Source organism: Astatotilapia calliptera, chromosome 4 (genome assembly GCF_900246225.1).
Source record: "Astatotilapia calliptera chromosome 4, fAstCal1.2, whole genome shotgun sequence".
NCBI lineage: Eukaryota > Metazoa > Chordata > Actinopteri > Cichliformes > Cichlidae > Astatotilapia > Astatotilapia calliptera.
Genome location: NC_039305.1, coordinates 17,536,513 through 17,557,561, shown reverse-complemented (window position 1 = coordinate 17,557,561; position 21,049 = coordinate 17,536,513). Strand labels below are relative to the sequence as shown.

Sequence of the window (21,049 nt, the reverse complement as noted above, 5' to 3'; positions counted from 1 at the left end):
TTTGAGAAAATTCATGGTAAAATCTTCCCATTTTGCTTTACTGTACTCTACATATTGACATCGTTGAGCTCCGATTACAGGAAAACTGTAAGAGGTGACGCAGATATTTCACTGGATTCTGAATCTAGGCCATCTCCACTCTTCACCCTGTGATCCACAGCAAAAATTACTGTACGGTTTTTGAGAAAATTGATAGTAAACTTTGCACAATTTACTCTACTGTACTCTATATATTCTTATCTTTGAGCTTAGATTACAGGAAAACTGTAAGAGGTGACGCAGATATTTCACTGGATTCTGAATCTAGGCCATCTCCACTCTTCACCCTGTGATCCACAGCAAAAATTACTGTACGGTTTTTGAGAAAATTGATAGTAAACTTTGCACAATTTACTCTACTGTACTCTATATATTCTTATCTTTGAGCTTAGATTACAGGAAAACTGTAAGAGGTGACGCAGATATTTCACTGGATTCTGAATCTAGGCCATCTCCACTCTTCACCCTGTGATCCACAGCCAAAATTACTGTACGGTTTTTGAGAAAATTGATAGTAAACTTTGCACAATTTACTCTACTGTACTTTTAATATCCTCGTCTTTAACCTCAGATTACAGGAAAACTGTAAGAGGTGACGCAGATATTTCACTGGATTATGAATCTAGGCTGTCGCCACTCTGCACCCTGTCATCCACAGCCAAAATTACTGTACAGTTTTTGAGAAAATTGATAGTAAAATCTTCCCATTTTGCTTTACTGTACTCTACATATTAACATCTTTGAGCTCAGATTACAGGAAAACTGTAAGAGGTGACGCAGATATTTCACTGGATTATGAATCTAGGCCATCTCCACTCTTCACCCTGTGATCCACAGCCAAAATTACTGTACGGATTTTGAGAAAATTGATAGTAAACTTTGCACAATTTACTCTACTGTACTCTATATATTCTCATCTTTGAGCTTAGATTACAGGAAAACTATAAGAGGTGACGCAGATATCTCACTGGATTATGACTCTGGGTGACCCCCACTCTGCACCCTGTGATCCACAGCAAAAGTTACTGTACGGTTTTTGAGAAAATTGATAGTAAAATCTTCCCATTTTGCTTTACTGTACTCTACATATTGACATCTTTGAGCTCAGATTACAGGAAAACTATAAGAGGTGACACAGATATTTCACTGGATTCTGACTCTAGGCTGTCTCCACTCTGCACCCTGTGATCCACAGCCAAAATTACTGTATGGATTTTGAGAAAATTGATATTAAAATCTTCCCATTTTGCTTCACTGTACTCTACATATTGACATCTTTGAGTTCCGATTACAGGAAAACTATAAGAGGTGACGCAGATATCTCACTGGATTATGACTCTGGGTGACCCCCACTCTGCACCCTGTGATCCACAGCCAAAATTACTGTACGGATTTCTGATAAAATTAAATCCTATTCCATTACCAAACAAAATGAGTTCATTGAAGTATTTGCTTAACTACAAGAAATGTCTTTCCACACACAATTTAAATTTTTCAAAATGTCATTCACACACCACCTCAAGTATCAACTTCAGTTTTAGACATTATTTATTCAGTGCTTAATCACAACAATAGTCAATTTAAGGCACTTACATAATAAGTTAAACCTTACAATAATACATACAGAGAAAAACCCAATAATCATATGACCCCCTATGAGCAACAGTGGGAAGGAAAAACTCCCTTTTAACAGGAAGAAACCTCCGGCAGAACCAGGCTCAGGGAGGGGCGGCCATCTGCCTCAACCGGTCAGGGTGAGAAATTACATTTCTCAGATTACTGATTTCTCATATTACTACTACACAGTTTAGATACACTCAACAAAAATATAAACGCAACACCTTTGTTACTGCTCCCATTCCCCATGGGATGGACGTAGAGACCGAAAATTCATTCCAGATACACAATATAACCATCCCTCCCAAACAGTGGTCACAAATCAGTCCAAATGTGTGGTAGTGGGCACATCTGCTATATTGAGATAATCCATCCCACCTCACAGGTGTGCCACATCAGGATGCTGATCTGACATCATGAGTAGTGCACAGGTGTACCTCAGACTGCCCACAACAAAAGGCCACCCTGGAATGTGCAGTTTTTTGCGCTATTGGGGGTCTGGGGACCCAGAACCGGTCAGTATCTGGTGTGACCACCATTTGCCTCATGCAGTGCAACACATCGTCGCATGGAGTCTATCCGATTGTCAATTGTGGCCTGTGGAATGTTGGTCCACTCCACTTCAATGGCTGTGCGAGGTCGTTGGATATTCGTGGGAACTGGTACACGCTGTCGTATACGCCGGTCAAGCACATCCCGAACATGCTCAATGGGTGACATGTCCGGTGAGTATGCTGGCCATGCAAGAACTGGGACATTCTCAGCTGCCATCTGCCCTGAACAATGTGAACCATGATTCATCCGTGAAGCGCACACCTCTCCAACGTGCCAGACGCCATCGAATGTGAGCATTTGCCCACACAAGTCTGTTACGGCGACGAGCTGGAGTCAGGTCAAGACCCCGATGAGGACGACGGGCATGCAGTTGAGCGTCCCTGAGACGGTTTCTGACAGTTTGTGCAGAAATTGTTTGGTTGTGCAAACCAATTGTTCCAGCAGCTGTCTGGGTGGCTGGTCTCAGACGATCTTGGAGGTGAACCTGCTGGATGTGGAGGTCCTGGGCTGGTGTGGTTACACGAGGTCTGCGGTTGTGAGGCCGGTTGGATGTGCTGCCATATTCTCTGAAACGCCTGTGGAGACGGCTTATGGTTGAGAAATGAACATTCAATGCACGGGCGACAGATCTGGTTGACATTCCCGCTGTCAGCATGCCAATTGCACGCTCCCTCATTGCTTGTGGTATCTGTGGCATTTTGCTGTGAGACAAAACTGCACATTCCAGGGTGGCCTTTTGTTGTGGGCAGTCTGAGGTACACCTGTGCACTACTCATGATGTCAGATCAGCATCCTGATGTGGCACACCTGTGAGGTGGGGTGGATTATCTCAATATAGCAGATGTGCCCACTACCACACATTTGGACTGATTTGTGACCACTGTTTGGGAGGGATGGTTATATTGTGTATCTGGAATGAATTTTAGGTCTCTACGTCCATCCCATGGGGAATGGGAGCAAAAACAAAAGTGTTGCGTTTATATTTTTGTTCAGTGTAAATGGCTCTAAGTGCATTCATGTGTTGAATAAACAAAGATTACATGTTAATGTTTTGTTAGTACCCTTATTTCATTGTGTTACATTTCACCCCAGGATATGTTACAACTAACCCAGACTAGGGGGTTAATTGTAACATTTCACTCTTTGTGTTTGAGACCATACCATTCAATGGGTAATTGTGCTGCAGAGAAAATAGCTGCACTATTTAATAGCAGAGACATGTAAATACTTTGCATCACATTTTGAATCCACTACCTTAAACGAGCTCCAATTTACAGACAGAAATGTCAAAAATGTTACAACTATCCGATAGTAGTTCATCTCTGAATGTTTGTAAAGCATTCCAGCCTTAAGCTTAACAACCGATATATGGGGCAACTGCCTCTCTCTCCCTCCCTCTCCTGCTGCTACTTCAATCATGAAACTGATCAATGATCAGCTGATGGCTTTTCTGTCGCGAGTCCATCTCTCTTCTTTGTTTTTGGCTCACTTTGCACCAGAAAGAGGAAACCAGCGGCTGAACAACAGCAGCACATTTAACCTTGATAAGCTGTAGTTAGAATTTATTTAATATTACTTTCTACACCAGGATCCTTTTCTACGTAACTGACGGCTGGTAACTGTGCAGGGGCGGATCTAGCAAAGTTTAGCCAGGGGGGCCGATAGGGCATTAACAGGGAAAAGGGGGCACAAAGACATAATTTTCTTTCTTATTCTCATTTAGAATGTCTAGTTTTTAATAAATAATTATCTGAATCTTACACCCAAAGTTTTAATTTGATGTAAAATGTATAGAAGTCCATTACTGTATATAGTGACTATTAAGTCGAATATAACCTAGTAAGCTATAGTACTTTATCCTTTGGGAAGGTACCATCTGTGCAGTCTGCAATTCTGTTGAAGAAAGATGTTGAATCTATTTAATTATTAATAATTGATTTCTGTGCATTTTTTTCACACTGCATCAAATTAAAGTTGATTACATCGATTAAGCATCATGAGCTGGTTCCCTATTTTTTTTTTTTTTTTTTTTTGCTGGGAGTTTGCAGCCCTATTGGTTAGGTTGCTTACTCTTTAAAATACCAGAATAGGGAGGATGCAGTAAGTTTAAGTTTATTAGATTGATCAGTATTGCTGAACCGTGAAATATTTTGGGTGCAGTGTATTTTTTGCATACAGGTATAACAGACTAGCTTTAGTGTTTTTTTGGTTTTTAAACTTGAGTTTGAACTTATACAAAATGCAGCAAGATATTAAAAAAACAGTTTTATTGATTAAAAAAGACACTATATCGGATTCATATCGGTATCGGCCGATATCCAAATTTATGATATCGGTATCGGACATAAAAAAGTGGTATCGTGCCATCTCTAGTTACAACTCAAACTTTTGGTTTCATTATCTCAAACTGTAACTGAAATTGAGTTTTATTTTTTATTTGATTTGTACTAAAAGTCTGTGAAACACAAAGAAAACAATGTAAATGTTGGCATAAAAGTATTTTAATGAATGAATGTGTGCAGTCGACCAATGAGTCAGAAGTCAACACTTTAGCAGTGAGTGACCCTGTAGAACTTTGTTTAGGATTACAGTACTTCTCTCTTTAGTTATATTAGTACACTTTTAATACTGGAGCGTGACACCATACTGGAGGAGAAGTCTGTTTTCAAGGTGTTTGCTCTTTGCTTACATTGTGGAAATAAAATCATCAAAGAGCTCAGAGTCAGGGCGTCACGAAGCACAGCATCTGAAACTGACAAAATAATGTTACAGGATCAAATTTCATCTAACTCTAAGCTTTACAACATTCTTCATGAAACATCTCCAAGCTGTAAAGAAACAGTCACTGTGGATCAGGGGCATCAAACATAACACCCAATAGAAAATGAATGCTTAAAACAGGCAGCAACAGGAGCCAGCGTTGTGACAGAACTGTAATAAATGAAATTGATGTACATAATAATCCAAATGAAAATCTAAAGAGGAGACAACAAGTTTAGAGACTCCTAAAGAAGAACCATTGTTGACTGTGGATGTTTGGATGAAAGTGATGCTCAGTGACGAATGTGCACGAGTCAAGCAGATGATGCTGAAATGTTCATTTATTGCTGTTCCAATGACACAAAGATGACTGATGATAATAAGCACATTTCCCCAAAATGGACTATATGATGAATAAACCCATTGTAAGGAAAGGCATGAAATATGAGACCATGTGGTGTTAATTTAACAACTTACACGATTATTGAAATAGAAAGGGATATAGTTGGAGACGATCTAAGACAGTTTGTTTGAGCAGCAGGCAGCAGAGCTACTAAATGTCATATCACCCTCTTTATTTTCACATCAAGGCACCACAGGATGAGCGGCTCTACTGCAGATACCTGCCAGGTTCATATTAATTAAACATGTCAGGTATAAATTTAGGGCCCAAACTTTCTCAGTGATTTATCTGAAGTAAGTTTAAAAAAAAATTAAATATCTTACTGGAAGTCTGTGCAGTGAGCTAAGAATCAGAGTGATATGCTCTTTAATAAAAATATCGTTGCAGTAGTCAACCAAAAAATAAATCAGTAAATCAGCTTCTTTTTTAAAAAAAAAAGCTAATTCGGTTACAGCCTTAAATATAGATGTCATCTGCATTGTGGAATTCACATGGTAAATAATCCCGACCTTCTAAGTTTTATTTAACAATCTGAGAATGGTTCCTGTAAGACTCTAATAATGCCAGTGTCTGTATTCAGGCAGATATAATTTAACCCCTTTAATAAGATCACTGTCTGCACAGTGACGAAGGCTTGATTGGAAAACACCATAGTTGCAATTAATATTCAAATAGTAACTATTTTGATTTTAAAAGTTCTTTCGCAATAATCGTACCAATTATGGAAAATTTCGAATCAATAATAATCATAATCATCATATTATATTATATTATATTATATTATATTATATTTAAAAAATGGTAAATGGCCTGTATTTGTATAGCGCTTTACTAGACCCCAAAGCGCTTTACACAACCATGGCCTGAAACTCCGATCGCCGTGTTCTCTGCGTTGTGCTGTGCGAATGACCAGAGGAGTCAACTCTCACTTTGGCAGCTGGGGCGGATTTATTCTCCCATAACTCTCCTCAGCGGTGCGTCAAGGCGACTGTTCAAAATAAAAATAAATCCGTACAGCAACTTCATCTTACTGGGCTTCTGCATGCACACCTCTCCTCAGCGGGGCCTCTAGGCGACTGAGGTGCAACACAATAACAAATTGATCTATTAAAATACTCGAACACATCTTTAAACATATATAAGAAATTAAAATGCACTGAATTGTGACATTTCCTCATCAACAACAAAATTAAGCTCTAGGGAGACCCCATTTACCAGTGGCAATTTTACATATTTTTAGTTACATATATTTAACAATAAGTTGAAGCAGTGAACATGAATTACAAACAACTAAAAGATATAACCAGTAGGTCCTACACATGACACAAAAATAAAAGAGGGAGCTCACATACCTGTTCAAAAGAAAAATAAATCAAATCTGAAGGTGGGCTTCTGCACGCACACCTTCAGGGGAGAGAGAAGAATAGCGGACCACATGAGAAACCACCTGCATGCTCCTGTGCCCTAACCTGAGATCGGCTAATTAGCATGCTGCAATAAAGTGCTGTACTCGACAGAGAAACAACAATTCACACTAAAACATCTGACAAAACTGTGAGACAAAATGCATCAAAGGTCAAAGGTCACACAAACCAAATAAAAGCTCCCAAAAAATAAATACAGAAAATAAATATATATAAATAAACACATATTCATAACCAAAACTGACAAAGCAAAATAACACTACAGGATGGATCTTTGGTGAAATATAAATTATTTTTTTAAGACACCCGTTACAACTGCACCATGACACCATAAGGGAGGAGAAGTTTGTTTTCCAGGTGTTTGCTCTTTTCAAACTTACTGGAAAAAATCATCAAAGTCCTCAGACCTCAGGGTGTCACCACGCACGGCATCTGAAACTGTCAACATAATGTTACAGGATTAAGCCTCTTCTAACTATAAGCTTTACAACATTCCTCATGAAGCATCTCCAAGCTGTAAAGCTTTACAGTCGCTGTAGATCAGGGGTGTCAAACATAAAGCCCAGCTAGGATGGGGTGTCTGGTGATCTGTACCTCAATTCAAGACATTTTAAAATCCAGGGGAGGTGCCAACAATGCAGGCCTAGATGTTTGCTGTATTTTATGGAGCTACTAAATCAAATTATTATTATTTTTTGTCACTTAAATGGTTTATTTCCTACAGAATAAAAACCCTGAATCAACATCTGTCTCAGGTCAGCCAATAAGAGGCTATGCCGAAGTGCATGCTCTCCTCTTTGAACAAGATAATGAGTTAAATGTTATCTTTTATAGTGGCAGGAAACAGGAACTACAGCAGAGGTCATCCTTATTCTCAGATATATGTAGGTTATAATATAAACATAATGAAAAGAGCCAGACAGGCTGAAGGAGCTGTTATCGCCAATATGCTTTCATATCAAGGACGGACTTAAGTGGGAAAGATTTTGAAGCTATTAAAGGTTTAAACGCTCCTGTCAATGTTCCCTCTAAGGCAGCGGTCTCCAACCTTTTTCGCGCCACGGACCGGTTTGTGCCCGACAATATTTTCACGGACCGGCGTTTAAGGTGTCGCGGATAAATACAACAAAATAAAACTAACACCGGTACCGAAAAAAAGAAGATTTATTCATAACATACGTAAAAAGACCCAGGAAAACCGAGTTAACGATAAAAACAATAACAAAATAACGAAAAGAAAAGAGGGCGATGACATTAATGCCAAGGGTTCTGAACTTATGTTTTGTTTTCACAGTGAACTGATGTCACTCATGTTGCAAAGACACTCATGCAACTTTGATCAGCCACCAAAATGTTCATATAGAGATTATTGGGAGCAGCAGAAATGTTGGCCATGATGACACATTCACAGTTGTCCACCCAACACCCCACCTGATTGTCTTGTAAGTAGAGAAATAAGTTCCTAAATGAAATTCATCTACCACAGTGAGCAATCTAGTTTCCTCCAGTGCTGGAATCAGGCATGACAGACAGCATGTCTCAGGAGACCAGCTCAGTTACTGCAGATTAAACTGAATCATGTCTTAATTCACCCATTTTGTACTATTAGACGTTGGCACTGCATGAAGCAGTTTGATTATTCTACAGATCGATGTTTTATGCATTGCCTTGACTTTGATGCTGGCACTCAAAGGGTTGATTATGTCTGCTGACGAGTCATTTTATTGATGGACAAACAGCACATTTCAGATTCAGCTCAAATATTTCAAATCTGATCTAAATTTTTTAAAAAATGTTCCTTGATCTCTTCCCCCCCAGCAGTATATAATACATAAGTATTGTTTCCAATCATCACTAAAAATCTCATGTTAGTGCTGCCATTTTGCTCTGTCCTTCACTAAATCCCGGAACTTGTGTTTTCTTCCTCCTGCCTGACAGCTCCATATTTAATATAATCCTGCCATCCACCTGTGCATTGTTGGTGTTATTGATGAGCTGCAAGTCAGACTCAAAACTGGATCTCCTTCCATATACAACCCTCATTCGAGACAGACCAGCACCATCTCACAACCTCATGTTAGAAGACAAGTCCAGTATCAAAATGCAAGTGCACTCGTCAGTTCTTCCCACAGCTATAGGAGTTAGAACCAGCAACATGTTAAGTGCAGCAGTCTCCCATAATCTAAGGTTTCTCCATGTTGCCTGCTACTCTACATCATGATCTCCTTCCAAAAGTCTCATCTTGACCAGTGACCCCGTGTTTCCAAAGAAATGTGCCTTGTTGCAGTCCATTTGCAAGATTGTGTAACTGTGACAGAACAGATTAGTCAGATCAGAGTACAATGTATAGTTAAGTTTATTTCTTAGGGTCAGACTCTATAGCAGTTGCATTAGACAGCATGGTCTCCTCCACTTCAAACTCTGAGGTGGTGTTGACATGGGGAGCTGCAGTGGTGCTGTTGTCCAGAGAGGATTCTTCAAGGTTCACTTTAGACTCAGGAGCATCTTCTTCCCCACCTGTAATTGGAGGAAAGAGAACCCCACATTATCACTGTTCAAATTTTAAAAGACTTGACAAGACCCTAGTTTACCTTTTCCAGCCATTTCACTTTTGCCATCAGTCTCATCAAAGTCTGGTGCAGACAAGTCAGGAAGCAGTCCTTTCTCCAAATCTATTATTTTAAGAAGTTTCACTTATTACAAAACCAGACTAAAAATTAGTAATTACTGTTGCCCTTCTGGTTACCAAGTTTATGTATTCCACTTCTCCACTGGCTGCCATACACAGGCCCGCCGATTTTATTGAGACCCACAGGCAGCTTCTCCACAGGTAGAGGCCTGCTCTTCTGTGAGTGCAAGACCTTCACTGGTCCTAGTTTAGCTTCATGTTCCCACACTTCCCAAAAGAAAATAGGACACCATCAGACTTTTGAGCACAAAACTGGGTTAATGCTGACATCTAGTGGTGACCAGCATGCACAAAACTAAACAGCAGCTACAATGGACAGACTGGAAACTCTACCCTGATTAGTCCTCAGTGGTTCAGGTTCCACTGGTTTCCCAAACCCACGGGGACCAAATCTCCCTTGGCTGATGGGCTTACTGCGGGGCTGGACGACTTCATTCTGGCTTTGACACTGCCCACAGAGGTAGTCGTTCCCATCAGCTGACCGCCATCTGAAGAGAATCATTGGCACGTTTTAGTCAGTCCCACATGCATTGACTTTCAATCATCTGTTGGACACTTTCAGACACACCTTTCATTTATGAAGGTGCATGCTTTATTTGTGGATTCTGCATCATTCACTGGGACAGCAGTCAGATGGCATGTGATGTAGACCTAACAAGAGAATTTGTCAGGAAGACAAAGAAAGCACATCTGCAAGAGTACGACTTACTGCCACAATACATTCTCACCTCCCCGTTGTCGGCATTGTGGAACCTAAAGGCATCGATCACCAAGTGGAGCTTTTCGTCTTGTGCCCTGGGTAGGAAGAAGGCCCTCGACCCTGGAAGCCTTGAATCAACCAAGCACCTAAACAAGATTTTAGGGTAATGTGAGAGTCAGATAAACTACACTTAACTTGCATTGACTGTAGAAACTTTAACCTCAAGTCTGCATAACTCAAACCATTCTAGCCAGCCTTTACACCATCTTCATCATCAACAGTTACACTCCCTAAATGGCTCATCACTTTAGCCCCTCATTACTTTGCAACTCCCGCTCAGGCTTAAAATCCACTCTAACGTAGTCCAAATCCAGGCCTTTGTGTGCTTACCCATTTTCAATAAAACTGTATCTGGGTTGAGTGTTCACGTCTGGGTGAAGAGTGGCCACACAGCTGTTCATGAACACCCGGAGTCCCGCGTGATGTCCAACTCTGACTGAGGCCTCGATGCTGATGGGCTCGCCGAGGTAAAACACATTAACCCCACGCTCGTGCTGCCAGTCGTCTGCACAGAGAGCAGAGCGGTGAGCATAAAATCAAGGCCAAGAAGTCAGTGATGGAAGTCAACTCACCTGTCATCAGCTTCAGGTCAAACTCCAAGCGTTCCTCTGTGGTCTGCCTAGATGTGAAGGGGATCCAGGCAGGCTGGAGTGGAGAGCTGGACAAACTGTACTTCCTAAAATACAAAGCACATTTTTAAAAGAGTGAAGAATATATTGATAATCTTTGAAGGTGTACTTTATTAAAAATAAATAAATGGGAATACAGACCTTTCATAGTGGCACTCAATTGGAATCACAGCCTCCTCCATTCGGATTACGCCATGAGGAGAGGCCACAGGAGCGTAAATGAGGAGGTTTGTGTAGACTAGACATCCTTCAGTCATCTGTGGAGAGCAGGTGTGTTTATAAGTAGACGATGTAAGATTTAATACGTGTATAAGCTGCAGCACAGATTAGTTACCATGTGTTTGGTGCCGCAGTCCGCGAGGCCAGCGTGGATCCTGTACTCATCCTCAGAGGCCGCTGCGGCTCTGCAGTCGTCGCTGCCCTCCACTCCAAGGCGGAGGTCGTCGCTGTTAACAGGAGCTCCAATAGCAAACATGTCTGCCTTGATCACGACCTCCAGAGAGTCCGGGTGGCAGATCACGCCAACGGTGTTCACGTGCTCCCGTTCTTTTTGCTCCTGGTGCGCGCTGTGAGTGTGGCTGTGGCTCCACGAACGCGGAGCCCTCTGGAAGAAAGCATGAAGCGGTGGCGGCGGGAAAACTAAAGATGACTGAACGCAGAGTCCCGACAGGAAGAGCCCAACGAGGAGGTCAACCCAAAAATGTAAAGGCTCCATAAAGAAAACAAAACGAGGCAACCAGCTTCGGACCGGGAGCGCTCCTGTCTGACCCACGAGACAGCGCTCTAGGCTGACACGAGGAGCGTTTTAAGCTTCAACCAATCAGCCTCGTCAGCGTACCCCGCACACCTGAGTCCACTCAAACACTAATGAGCTTCTACCTGCATCCACGCAGTCTCGGGGTTCCTCTTGCCTCCTTTCCTAAACTCCCTTTCTTCACAGAAGGAAAAGTGGGTAGGAAAGACGGGTAGGAGGCTTCATATGGATTTGGGAAAAGATATAACTACGTACTTTATGCAGATCGTGTTAACGAGAGCAGTCTGTGAGAAACTGTTGGAACTGTACAAAGATCTAACACCGAAAAAGGGTGCTTTGTGTACCTCGTGGTTGTAGTAGTTGCTTCTATGTGAGTGTTAATTTACTTGTACTGAGAGGGAGCGAACGAGCGCGTAACTGGCACATTGGATGAGTGGCTCAAAGCTGTGAGCGAGGTGCCCACATGGCTGTGAAACTCTTCTTCAGTGTTCACGATGAGTGTTTAGAGCTGACGCCCACTCACTGATGCTCAACGACGACACTGCTCAGATCAGGTGCGATTCTAGGATCAGAGCTTTGGGGGTGCTGAGCACCCAGAGAGCTGCCCAGCCAGGCAAAATAAACTTTACACGTCTTCCCTGTCTCTGTCAGTCCCTGCATCCTTAAATGTCTCCAGTTGTCCCAAGTTCTCTATGACTGTCTCCTTGGTGCATTTAAACCCCTGTTCCTCCCTGTCCTCGCCATCTGTTGTCTTCGTCTCTGTTATCAGTCATCATAATTTTACCATCTTTGTGCAAGTCTGCAAATTTCTTTATTAAATCATAAGATTCTTAAATTCATCAAGTCTCTCTGTGCCTGGATCCTCGTCACAAAACACAACATCACTGTTTTTGTTACTGTACATTTTAACACAATTTAATCCCCAAATTTTGAAAAGTCTGTAACAAAACCATCAAATCTGATAAAGTTTATTTAAATGCTGCAAAAGATGAATGGATTGGAATAGAAAAAAATACACATCCTAACCTTAATTACTGGGGGAGAATAATGAATGATGCTCATAGTGAGTAAAAAGTAAACTGAGTGCATTTTTGGACAGAGATTCACTTTTAATGAGTATGTATAATATAATACAGATACATACAAAAATACTCCCAAAACAGAATAAATTATTACAAAATATTAATAAAAAAAAAATAAAAATGGAGGCAACTTTGCCTGTGGTAGAATGTATACAATGTATGAAAAAATCTTTACTGCAGACATTAATTTGACTAATTTAATAATACTAATTTTGTGTTGTAAGATTTATGAGTTTCATGCTTTCATAGTGGTACTTGGGAGAGCTTGACATTTTCTCAGGTGGTACACACTGTAAAAAGTTTGAGAAACACTGATAAGTGTATGTGTGCTATTGGAAAACATTTAAAGCTGTAGTACAGAATCTTTGAAACAAGCTTAAAACATTTTTAGAATATAAACAGAGCATCTGCTTCTCTTTACAGCTCCTCACTCCACCAGGGCTGTTTGGCACTTTCTGATAGTGTGCAAATGTGATGTATGTACTGTGGCAGTCATACAGACGACTGGAGGGTCCAAAAGTTGGCCTACCTATTACTGGCTGAGGTTTTAGTAGAGTTGTGGCTGAACCACATAAAAATATATCATTAATTTTAATCTCCCAAATCAATGATAATGTTGTGTTGGAATGTTGTTAAAGAGGGTCAAAATGTTTCAACCCAGTTTGTTTAGCAGATTCTGTATAGCAGCTTTAATATAGGGAGAACACAACTTCCTGATTGTGTGAGTAAATTTTTTTTTCTTTGTCAGTTTAAACAGTTTCTGTTGTGCCTGTCACTGTTCCCTGTCTGTTTTCTTACCTGGCTCTTCCTGACCTTGTACTTTCTCATGTTCCCCTCTTTCCTCTCTCCCTCTTTGGACTGACAATCATACACAAATAGATTGTATTCAATTAGATGAAAAAATTTAATTAATATGAAAAAAATACTATTAAGATCGCTAACAAAAAGTCCTCTTTCAGTGTACTTTCAACCAAAAGGCAAATAACCAAACCACATGAACATCTAATAAAAGATATAAATATTGAAACACTGATCCAACATTATCTTTTATTGACGGATCATTTGGTGCACAGGTACACTTTTACCTGAATGTTGCTCCTTTTTTTGAAAAAAACTTCCTTATATCCATTATGAACCTGGCTGTCTCTCTGTACACACACACACACACACACACACACACACACACACACACACACACACACACACACACACACACACACCAGGAGTTATAATGTTAATGGGCATTCAGTCAGTTAGCTAGTTAGTATCCATTTCAAACAGGACAGTGGTAACAACACCAGGCTACGGACAATTTTAAGTTTTACATTTTAAATATGCTATATAAAATTCAATGGGAGCAACGGGACGGTCAAATGTCGCTGATTTTACTACAGAGTAGGACGGATTGTAGGGTAGCAAACATCGTCGGAAAACACGTTTTCAACACTGCAGGTTACCTGGTGTAATGGTTTTCAGCTAAAAAGAAACATGGTCTGACTCCTACCCAACTATATAAAGAGTAACTGCAGATTAAATGCAGCTAACATGTCCTGTTTTCAGCCAGGCACTTACACCTCCGCTCCGCTGCGTCTCACAGTGGGGGAGAGACGAGCTGGAACAAACCATTTTTTTTTGGGGGGGGGGGTAGCTATACTTTTGTTGTTGAAATGTTACGTACTGTATGCTTTTTATATTTTTAGTAATGTGTCACAAAAACAGCAAATATTGTCAAAAAAGTAAGAAATCTTTGGGGGTGCTTCAGCCCAAAAATGGGCTAAAATCGCCCCTGGCTCAGATCGTCATGAAACGGGGCAGAAATCAGCTGATTTGCGCTGTCTTTATCTGAGCAGTGCGCAGATTTCACTGTATTGATTTAGTAACGATGTTAGAGATTGAGGAAATGTTTGTTAGATGTTCATGTGTGAATATTGCAATGTGCAACAAAGAGACAAAACAAAACAAAAAAACCCGAAAGCAAAAGAGATGAGCGCATTTACGCACGTGGCCCAGTAGCACAGTAACCTTCATTGTTAACAAAGGCAGAGCTGATAGTGAATAATATAATACAGGTCAACTGTTACACCCAGAGATGAGAAATATGATGCATTCAAATAAAATGCATCATATTTCTTTTTTACTAATGATTTATTATTTACATTTTATTCTTTGTTTATGTATAAGGTAGTTCTCTGGTGCTGTGTGTGGGTCCTATAGAACATAATTCCTATTTTGTCTTTCTTTGCTTTAGTTTCATTTACATACACTTTTAGGTGATATTTTATTTCTGAGGCTTTCTAATGAATGGCCCTTACTGAAAAAAACTTACTGAACAAATTCATTAAATGAATCACATCATATATATTTCCATGTACATGATGTTTTAAGTTATTTTTCTGTGTGTGGGTAAAGAGAATGAAAAGGAACTCTTGGAGACGAGTGTCAGGGATGATTTTGTTACAGAAGGGTGGCAGCAAGACTGAAAGGGAAGGTTTACAAGATGGTAGTGAGACCTGCTATTATGTACAGTTTTGAGACAGTAGTACTGACAAAAAGACAGGAGGCTGAGCTGAAGATGTTAAGATTTTAATTGGGAGTGATGATAATGGACAGGATTAGGAATGAGTACATCACACGGACAACTCAGGTTTGGAGACAAAGTTAGAGAGGTGAGGCTGAAATAGTTTGGGCATGTGCAGAGAAGGGACAGCTGGATGTTGAAGATGAAGCTGCCAGGAAGGAGGAAAAAAGGAAGACCTCAGAATGAAACAAATTTCCCACGTGTGGGACTAATAAAGGTTATCTTATCTTATCTTATCTTATGTAGTGAAGGGGGACATGCAGAGGGCTGCTGAGGTGACCCCTGAAGGGAGAAGCCAGAAGATAATTTTCCTGTGAGTATGTAAGTAACGTTCACAGATTTATGTTCTGTATTGTTTTACGTATGTTAGATCTTTCTGTGTTAAGGAAGCTATAAAACCACCTCCCACACTCTGCTCCACCAAGCATGGCCTCCTGACTGCAGGAACTTCACACAGTCACACAGAAACAAACTAGTTTTCTTATTTAATCTGTGTTTAGTTGATAATGTTGTAACCTGACTGTTGGAGGCAGTCAGAAGATTCGCATGTTAGAACTCTATATTTGTTTTTACTTGACTAATTAAAAAAAAAAAAACTTCTTGAGGATGTTGAGGATTCATTTTCACTGTAGTTTTTTACTCAGAGGGGTGTGCACCCAGCACGTGACAACCTTTACAAGTCAGAAAATCTCAGCGTGGAGCTCGGAGACCAAGGGGAGGATTTTAACAGCTGCTCTCGCTTTGAAGTCGTCTTCCTGCTTCGAGGTGAAGAACAATAAATAGGGTGAGGCTGTCCACAGAGACTCACAAGAGTGTGAAACAAAGAGGAAAGACACATTATGACTGAGCTGCGGTGGATCTCAGAGCTTCTGTAACTGAACGGACAATGAAGGCGAGGCCGGCCTGGATTCTTATTTTCTTTCAGCTGTTCGAAGGTAAGAAATACGGACATTTGAATCATATTAATAATAATGTGTGTGTGTGTGTAGACTTAAACTAAAAGTTTGTGAGAGAAGGTTTGAAATCATAAACCTTGGTAATGAATAAAAGGAACATTTGATCTCATGATGGGGGAAACAAATCAACCTCCACAACGAGATGTAAAGAAAGTGGAAAATCTGATGGCTCCTTCTCCAGCTGTTTGGACATGTGATAGACAGAAGGGTTAATCCTCAGGGATGTTGAGACATATTTCCGTGTGGAGTTAACGTCTATCATTCCCTCCTTCAGCCAACGCAGAGGTGATCTTAAAACGTCTGACGGAGGGTCAGGCTGTGGTGATCTCCTGCTCCCCTTGGCAGGCCCACGGAGGCCTGACGAGCCTCCACCTGTACCACCGCGGTGTCCAGAGCCAGACAACCCTGGTGTCCGTGACTGAGGCCGGTGAGGTCACGGTCGCCACGGATCACAGAGCTCGCCTGGTGCTCCGTGGAGACCTGAGCTCCATGAAGGTCAACGTGACCATTTCTCGCTTAGAGCTGAGCGACACAGGGCTGTACATGTGGGATCTGAGCTACAGAGACACTAACAGCTCTGATCAGATGATCCTCTGCGCTCAGAAGACCTTCGTGCTGGTTGAGGTGGCAGGTATGTGGTTACACCACCTCACAGTGCAGGATTCAAGCTTGTTGAGATTTAACTGTTGTTTGTGCTGCAGGGAGGCCGTGCAACTGCTCTCCTGGTTACGCCCCTCTACTCTGGACCATCTTCACAGCAGCAGGGCTTCTTCTGCTGACCCTCACCTGGCTGGCCATCCAGAAATGTGTGAGTAGTTACCTCAGAGATGCAGCTTTAACTGAGCTCTGATAGTTTGGTTGCATAACTCCATCAAAATAACGGCTACAGCTGCACGAGTGAGTTACACGAGGCTAATTATCGATTAATGTGTCGGCTATGATCCTGGTCTGACAGTCATCTGTTTTTTTTTTGAGGGAATCTTCTGATAAAGTGTGATGTGTGACTGCAGCATCGTTACTCAAAATGTGCAAAAGGTATTAGCAGACAGGAGCCCAAGTTAGAGGTGAACCACAGCAGGATCTGTGTTCAACAACCCAGACAACCTCAAATGACTGTACGCTTCATTTCCTGCTGCGTTATTATTAATACCATCAGTTTTGCACAAAATAGCCAAGGTGAAAAACCCAAGGACAGAACAGTTTCTAATGTAATTAGTATCATTTGCCTTTTTAAGTAACAAACTTTATTTATAAGGTCTGTGATCAGGTACTGGTGGAGTGAGCGTTAAAGGAGAGATTACTGGAGTATTTTTGATATTTTCAGACTGAAAACCCCCCGAGGGATTTTTTATTTTATTTTTTTAAATCAAGACGACACATCCAAGCTACAAAAACAAAAGCTGAAACTTTTTGTTCTATCACAATCTAAAAAAAAACCCAAACATGTGTTGTAGGTGAAGTTAAGGTCTCATCGCAAACCACAACCTCATGCTCCAATCTATGAGGAAATGGGCAGGAAGCAGCAGCACCAGAGCCCCAGAGGCCCCCAGAATAACCACGAGGCCCCCTCGCACCTGGAGGAAGTCAACTTCCCCGTGTACGCTAACCCAAACATCCGACAGCTTCAGGACAACTACTACGCCTGTCCCAGACAGCTCAAACTGAGAGACTGACACCATCGGGCCAACGGTGCTGCGAGCAGTAACAGGAAATAACAGACGCCTTTGCAAAAATACAAGCGCTGCACACGCTCTGATGGTGATTTGCATTCAGGATACAAAAGGATGAAGAAATAGCACGAACCTCCACTGAGGCGACTCACTCTCTGAGCAGTATTCACTTTTAAAATTGTATTTTGTACACATGCATTTAGTTTACTTTGTTCTTTTTAAACACAATTTAAGAAGTTTTTCTCTGTTCAAAACCCTTTTTATATATGTGATCAAACATTTGAGTGGTGATACTTAAAAATGGTTAGTGATACTTGTAACTCATTTTGGCTCAACTTGAAAGAAAGGCAGACGTGAAAAGTAAAAATGAGGTCAGAGGTCACATGTGACATTTAGAATTCCTGCACACCATTATCAGTTAGCAAAACAAAAATAGCTCTTTATAACATTATTATCACTTTTATCTTCAGCTAAATCTACTGAGCTTGAAGGAGCAGTCAAGCTGACATTTTAAATCCTTATACCAGGGGTGTCGTTATATGGCTTGGGGGCCAGAAACAGCCAGGTAGAGAAGACCTCCCCCATGACCAGTCACACTACACCAAAGTAATTAAGTAATATATAAACAAAGTAACAGTCTTTTCACCATCTACTCTTCCATTTCCATTAACTACAGCAGCATTTCTTCATCACAAACTCTGATGTTCTGCTGAAATTGCACTTTTTTTCCTTACATCTGGGAGATTCAGTGTGTGGTTAAACTTCTTCACAATGACAGAAATGAGTTAAACATCGCTGTTTACACGATAAATTTTTACGCTGATAACACACCACACTTGTAAGAATCATAGTGTCTGAGTCAGAAGGCTTTTTGTCAATTTTAGACCAATAAATCATTGAGTCGACCTTAAAAACCTCGATGGACTGTTAACCCGACCCCGCTCTACACTCTGTGGAAAGTCTTTGAGCTATCGTGTTTACAGACAGGACAACACACATTAAACCTTCTTGGTGGAAGCAATACATGAGAAGGGGACGGCTTTAACAGCCAAGTAACAAAAAAATGCTATTTTTATTAATATTTGAAAGAAGCTCCATAGTTCATGAAAACATTTGTTTCGGTGCATGTCATTTAACAATCACATTCTATGAGGAGTAAGAGATATACAGAGAGAAACAAAATAAAAACAAAACATTACAAGCCACTGACTTCTCATTAACTCTCAGTACAGACGTTTTTACTTAATAATTCAAACAAAAGAAAAAAAAAAAAAGCAGCCCTAATCCCATAACTTTCCCACCCACCCTCTGCAAAACCTTAACCGAGGAGAAAAACAAACAAAAACAACAACAACAACAAAAAAAACCCTTGGAGGGTGACAGGCTAGAATCCCACAGTGCTAAAGAGTGAGACGCTCATTGGTTTTTAGGAATACACAGCATGGTGATGTAGCGCTAGGCCAATCTGAATCAGAGGGTGGGGGGAGGAAGCTGGAGATGGAGGTCTCCAACCCTTCTCTGCCCTCTTTATCAAAGAAAAAAACAAAACAACTCAAACAAATAAAAACACATTGGATCCCCAAAACCCCTGCAATAGATCAGCCACCTACAGCAAGTAGGCCATAAAATCCCCACCTTCACCCCTCCCACCCCCACCCCAAACACTTGTGCATAGTTTCATGATCCTTTTACAACCAGCTCACGTTTTACAAACATCCTCCAAGCTGTGAAAAATGCTCCACAAAAAGAAAGAAAACAAAATTCATCTATTATTAATATTAATACCCGCTGTGGGAGAATGAGAGCGAGAGAGAGACACAGAGAGAGAGAGAGAGAGAGAGAGAGAGAGAGAGAGAGAGAGAGAGAGAGAGAGAGAGAAAGAGATTAATGCACAATGTTTCCTGAATCAGTCAGGACGGGACCTCATTAAGAAAACACAATAAAGATTCAAACATACAGCATTTTGCATGTTATTCACCATCTTTTTTTTTTCTTAAACAAACTCAGACCATTTTTGTTTTTGTTTTTTCCATGTAAAGCAATTTTAATATATAGATTTATATATAAAGCACTCCATTTTTATTTTAAAGTCCATTATTTGGTTATTATGTAACTGCTACGGATTTAGAAACAAAAGGTATTCTCTCTTCTTCTGAAATCCATAACTTTCAGTGCTTAGAATTGTTTCTTTTAAGTCATCCTTTGTTTTTTTTTTGTTTTGTTTTTTTCTTTAAACTCATAAAAATGTACATTAAAATGGCGTGGAGTTGGTACTCTGGAACCCTGGCCTTCCTGAGACAAGATCCACTTTTTCGTGTGTGTGCAAGATAGTGAGCAATTATGTCTTTTTTTGTCTTCTTTTCTGTTTTTTTTATATAAAGGAAAAAAAAATATATAATCAACATAAAACAAACAGGCTTCAGATAGTCCATGAACAACATTAACACAGAATAAAGAAGGTTAAACATAACAAGACAACACTGTTCAATCCCAGAGTTCTGAAAGTAGCACAATAAAATCTTCATTCTGTGAAGTGTTGCACTTTTTCTTAAAAATGGAAGCATTTGTCCTTTTTTTTTTAATCTTTTTTTTTTATTTTTTTTTTAGTTTCCCCACATGGTTTCATTCCTTTGTTTTGCTGATTTGTTTCTGAACTCCAGAATAAAAACTGTAAACTGTCAGTGGCCTTGCAGAAGAACAGATGAGTGAACTAAGAGAAAACCGAACGAAAGCTAACAAACCCCGAAAAATAAAATAAAAATAAAAAGGTAGGCACCTCTGAATGAGCCCTAGAAGCCAAGGCTCGGTCTGATGTCATGTCCTTCACCCTCCGTTGCTCAGATTTGGGAGAGCTGAAGTCCTTCTACCCCAATCTATGGCCACAGGTCTGCAAAATACTTTTTTTTTGCTGCATTTTTTTTTTTATACATATGATTTTTTTTTGATTTTTTTTAAAGTTTATAGTCTGAAAAATGGTGCAATACTCAATTATGATCCATACTTTCTTGGATTATTCCACAATGAAAGCCACTAAGGTAGATAAACATTACATTTTCTTTTTAAAAACACACTTATTTTTAGTCCTTGAGTAAACATTTACACATGAACTGTCCCCCCAGATACCTCTTCCCCC

General features: G+C 40.4%; 2 protein-coding genes across 2 annotated transcripts; one reads left to right on the top strand and one right to left on the bottom strand.

Moving 5' to 3' along the window:
• Window positions 1–9,136: 9,136 nt before the first annotated feature.
• On the bottom strand, window positions 9,137–11,671 carry LOC113020893 (zona pellucida sperm-binding protein 3-like). The gene is made up of 10 exons (XM_026165190.1): window positions 11,211–11,671; window positions 11,018–11,133; window positions 10,820–10,923; window positions 10,578–10,752; window positions 10,216–10,333; window positions 10,056–10,138; window positions 9,821–9,975; window positions 9,545–9,694; window positions 9,390–9,470; window positions 9,137–9,315 (listed from the first exon to the last, which is right to left on the bottom strand). The coding sequence occupies exons 1-10, from the start codon at window positions 11,589–11,591 to the stop codon at window positions 9,155–9,157; spliced, it is 1,524 nt and encodes a 507-aa protein (XP_026020975.1). The 5' UTR covers window positions 11,592–11,671; the 3' UTR covers window positions 9,137–9,154.
• Window positions 11,672–15,907: 4,236 nt separating this feature from the next.
• LOC113020899 (uncharacterized) lies at window positions 15,908–19,697 on the top strand. The gene is made up of 4 exons (XM_026165203.1): window positions 15,908–16,225; window positions 16,521–16,877; window positions 16,948–17,054; window positions 17,701–19,697. The coding sequence occupies exons 1-4, from the start codon at window positions 16,177–16,179 to the stop codon at window positions 17,917–17,919; spliced, it is 732 nt and encodes a 243-aa protein (XP_026020988.1). The 5' UTR covers window positions 15,908–16,176; the 3' UTR covers window positions 17,920–19,697.
• The last annotated feature ends 1,352 nt before the right edge of the window (window positions 19,698–21,049 follow it).

What these genes read in the sequence shown, in the direction of transcription:
- LOC113020893 (XM_026165190.1), bottom strand. Translation starts at nt 11,591, where the DNA reads ATGGAGCCTTTACATTTTTGGGTTGACCTCCTCGTTGGGCTCTTCCTG. An exon ending in ACTGCGGCACCAAACACATG is followed by an intron (nt 11,134 to 11,210) that starts GTAACTAATCTG and finishes TGCTCTCCACAG; the next exon opens with ATGACTGAAGGATGTCTAGT. An exon ending in TACAGTTTTATTGAAAATGG is followed by an intron (nt 10,334 to 10,577) that starts GTAAGCACACAA and finishes AATCTTGTTTAG; the next exon opens with GTGCTTGGTTGATTCAAGGC.
- LOC113020899 (XM_026165203.1), top strand. Translation starts at nt 16,177, where the DNA reads ATGAAGGCGAGGCCGGCCTGGATTCTTATTTTCTTTCAGCTGTTCGAA. An exon ending in CGTGCTGGTTGAGGTGGCAG is followed by an intron (nt 16,878 to 16,947) that starts GTATGTGGTTAC and finishes TTTGTGCTGCAG; the next exon opens with GGAGGCCGTGCAACTGCTCT. An exon ending in GGCTGGCCATCCAGAAATGT is followed by an intron (nt 17,055 to 17,700) that starts GTGAGTAGTTAC and finishes CATGTGTTGTAG; the next exon opens with GTGAAGTTAAGGTCTCATCG.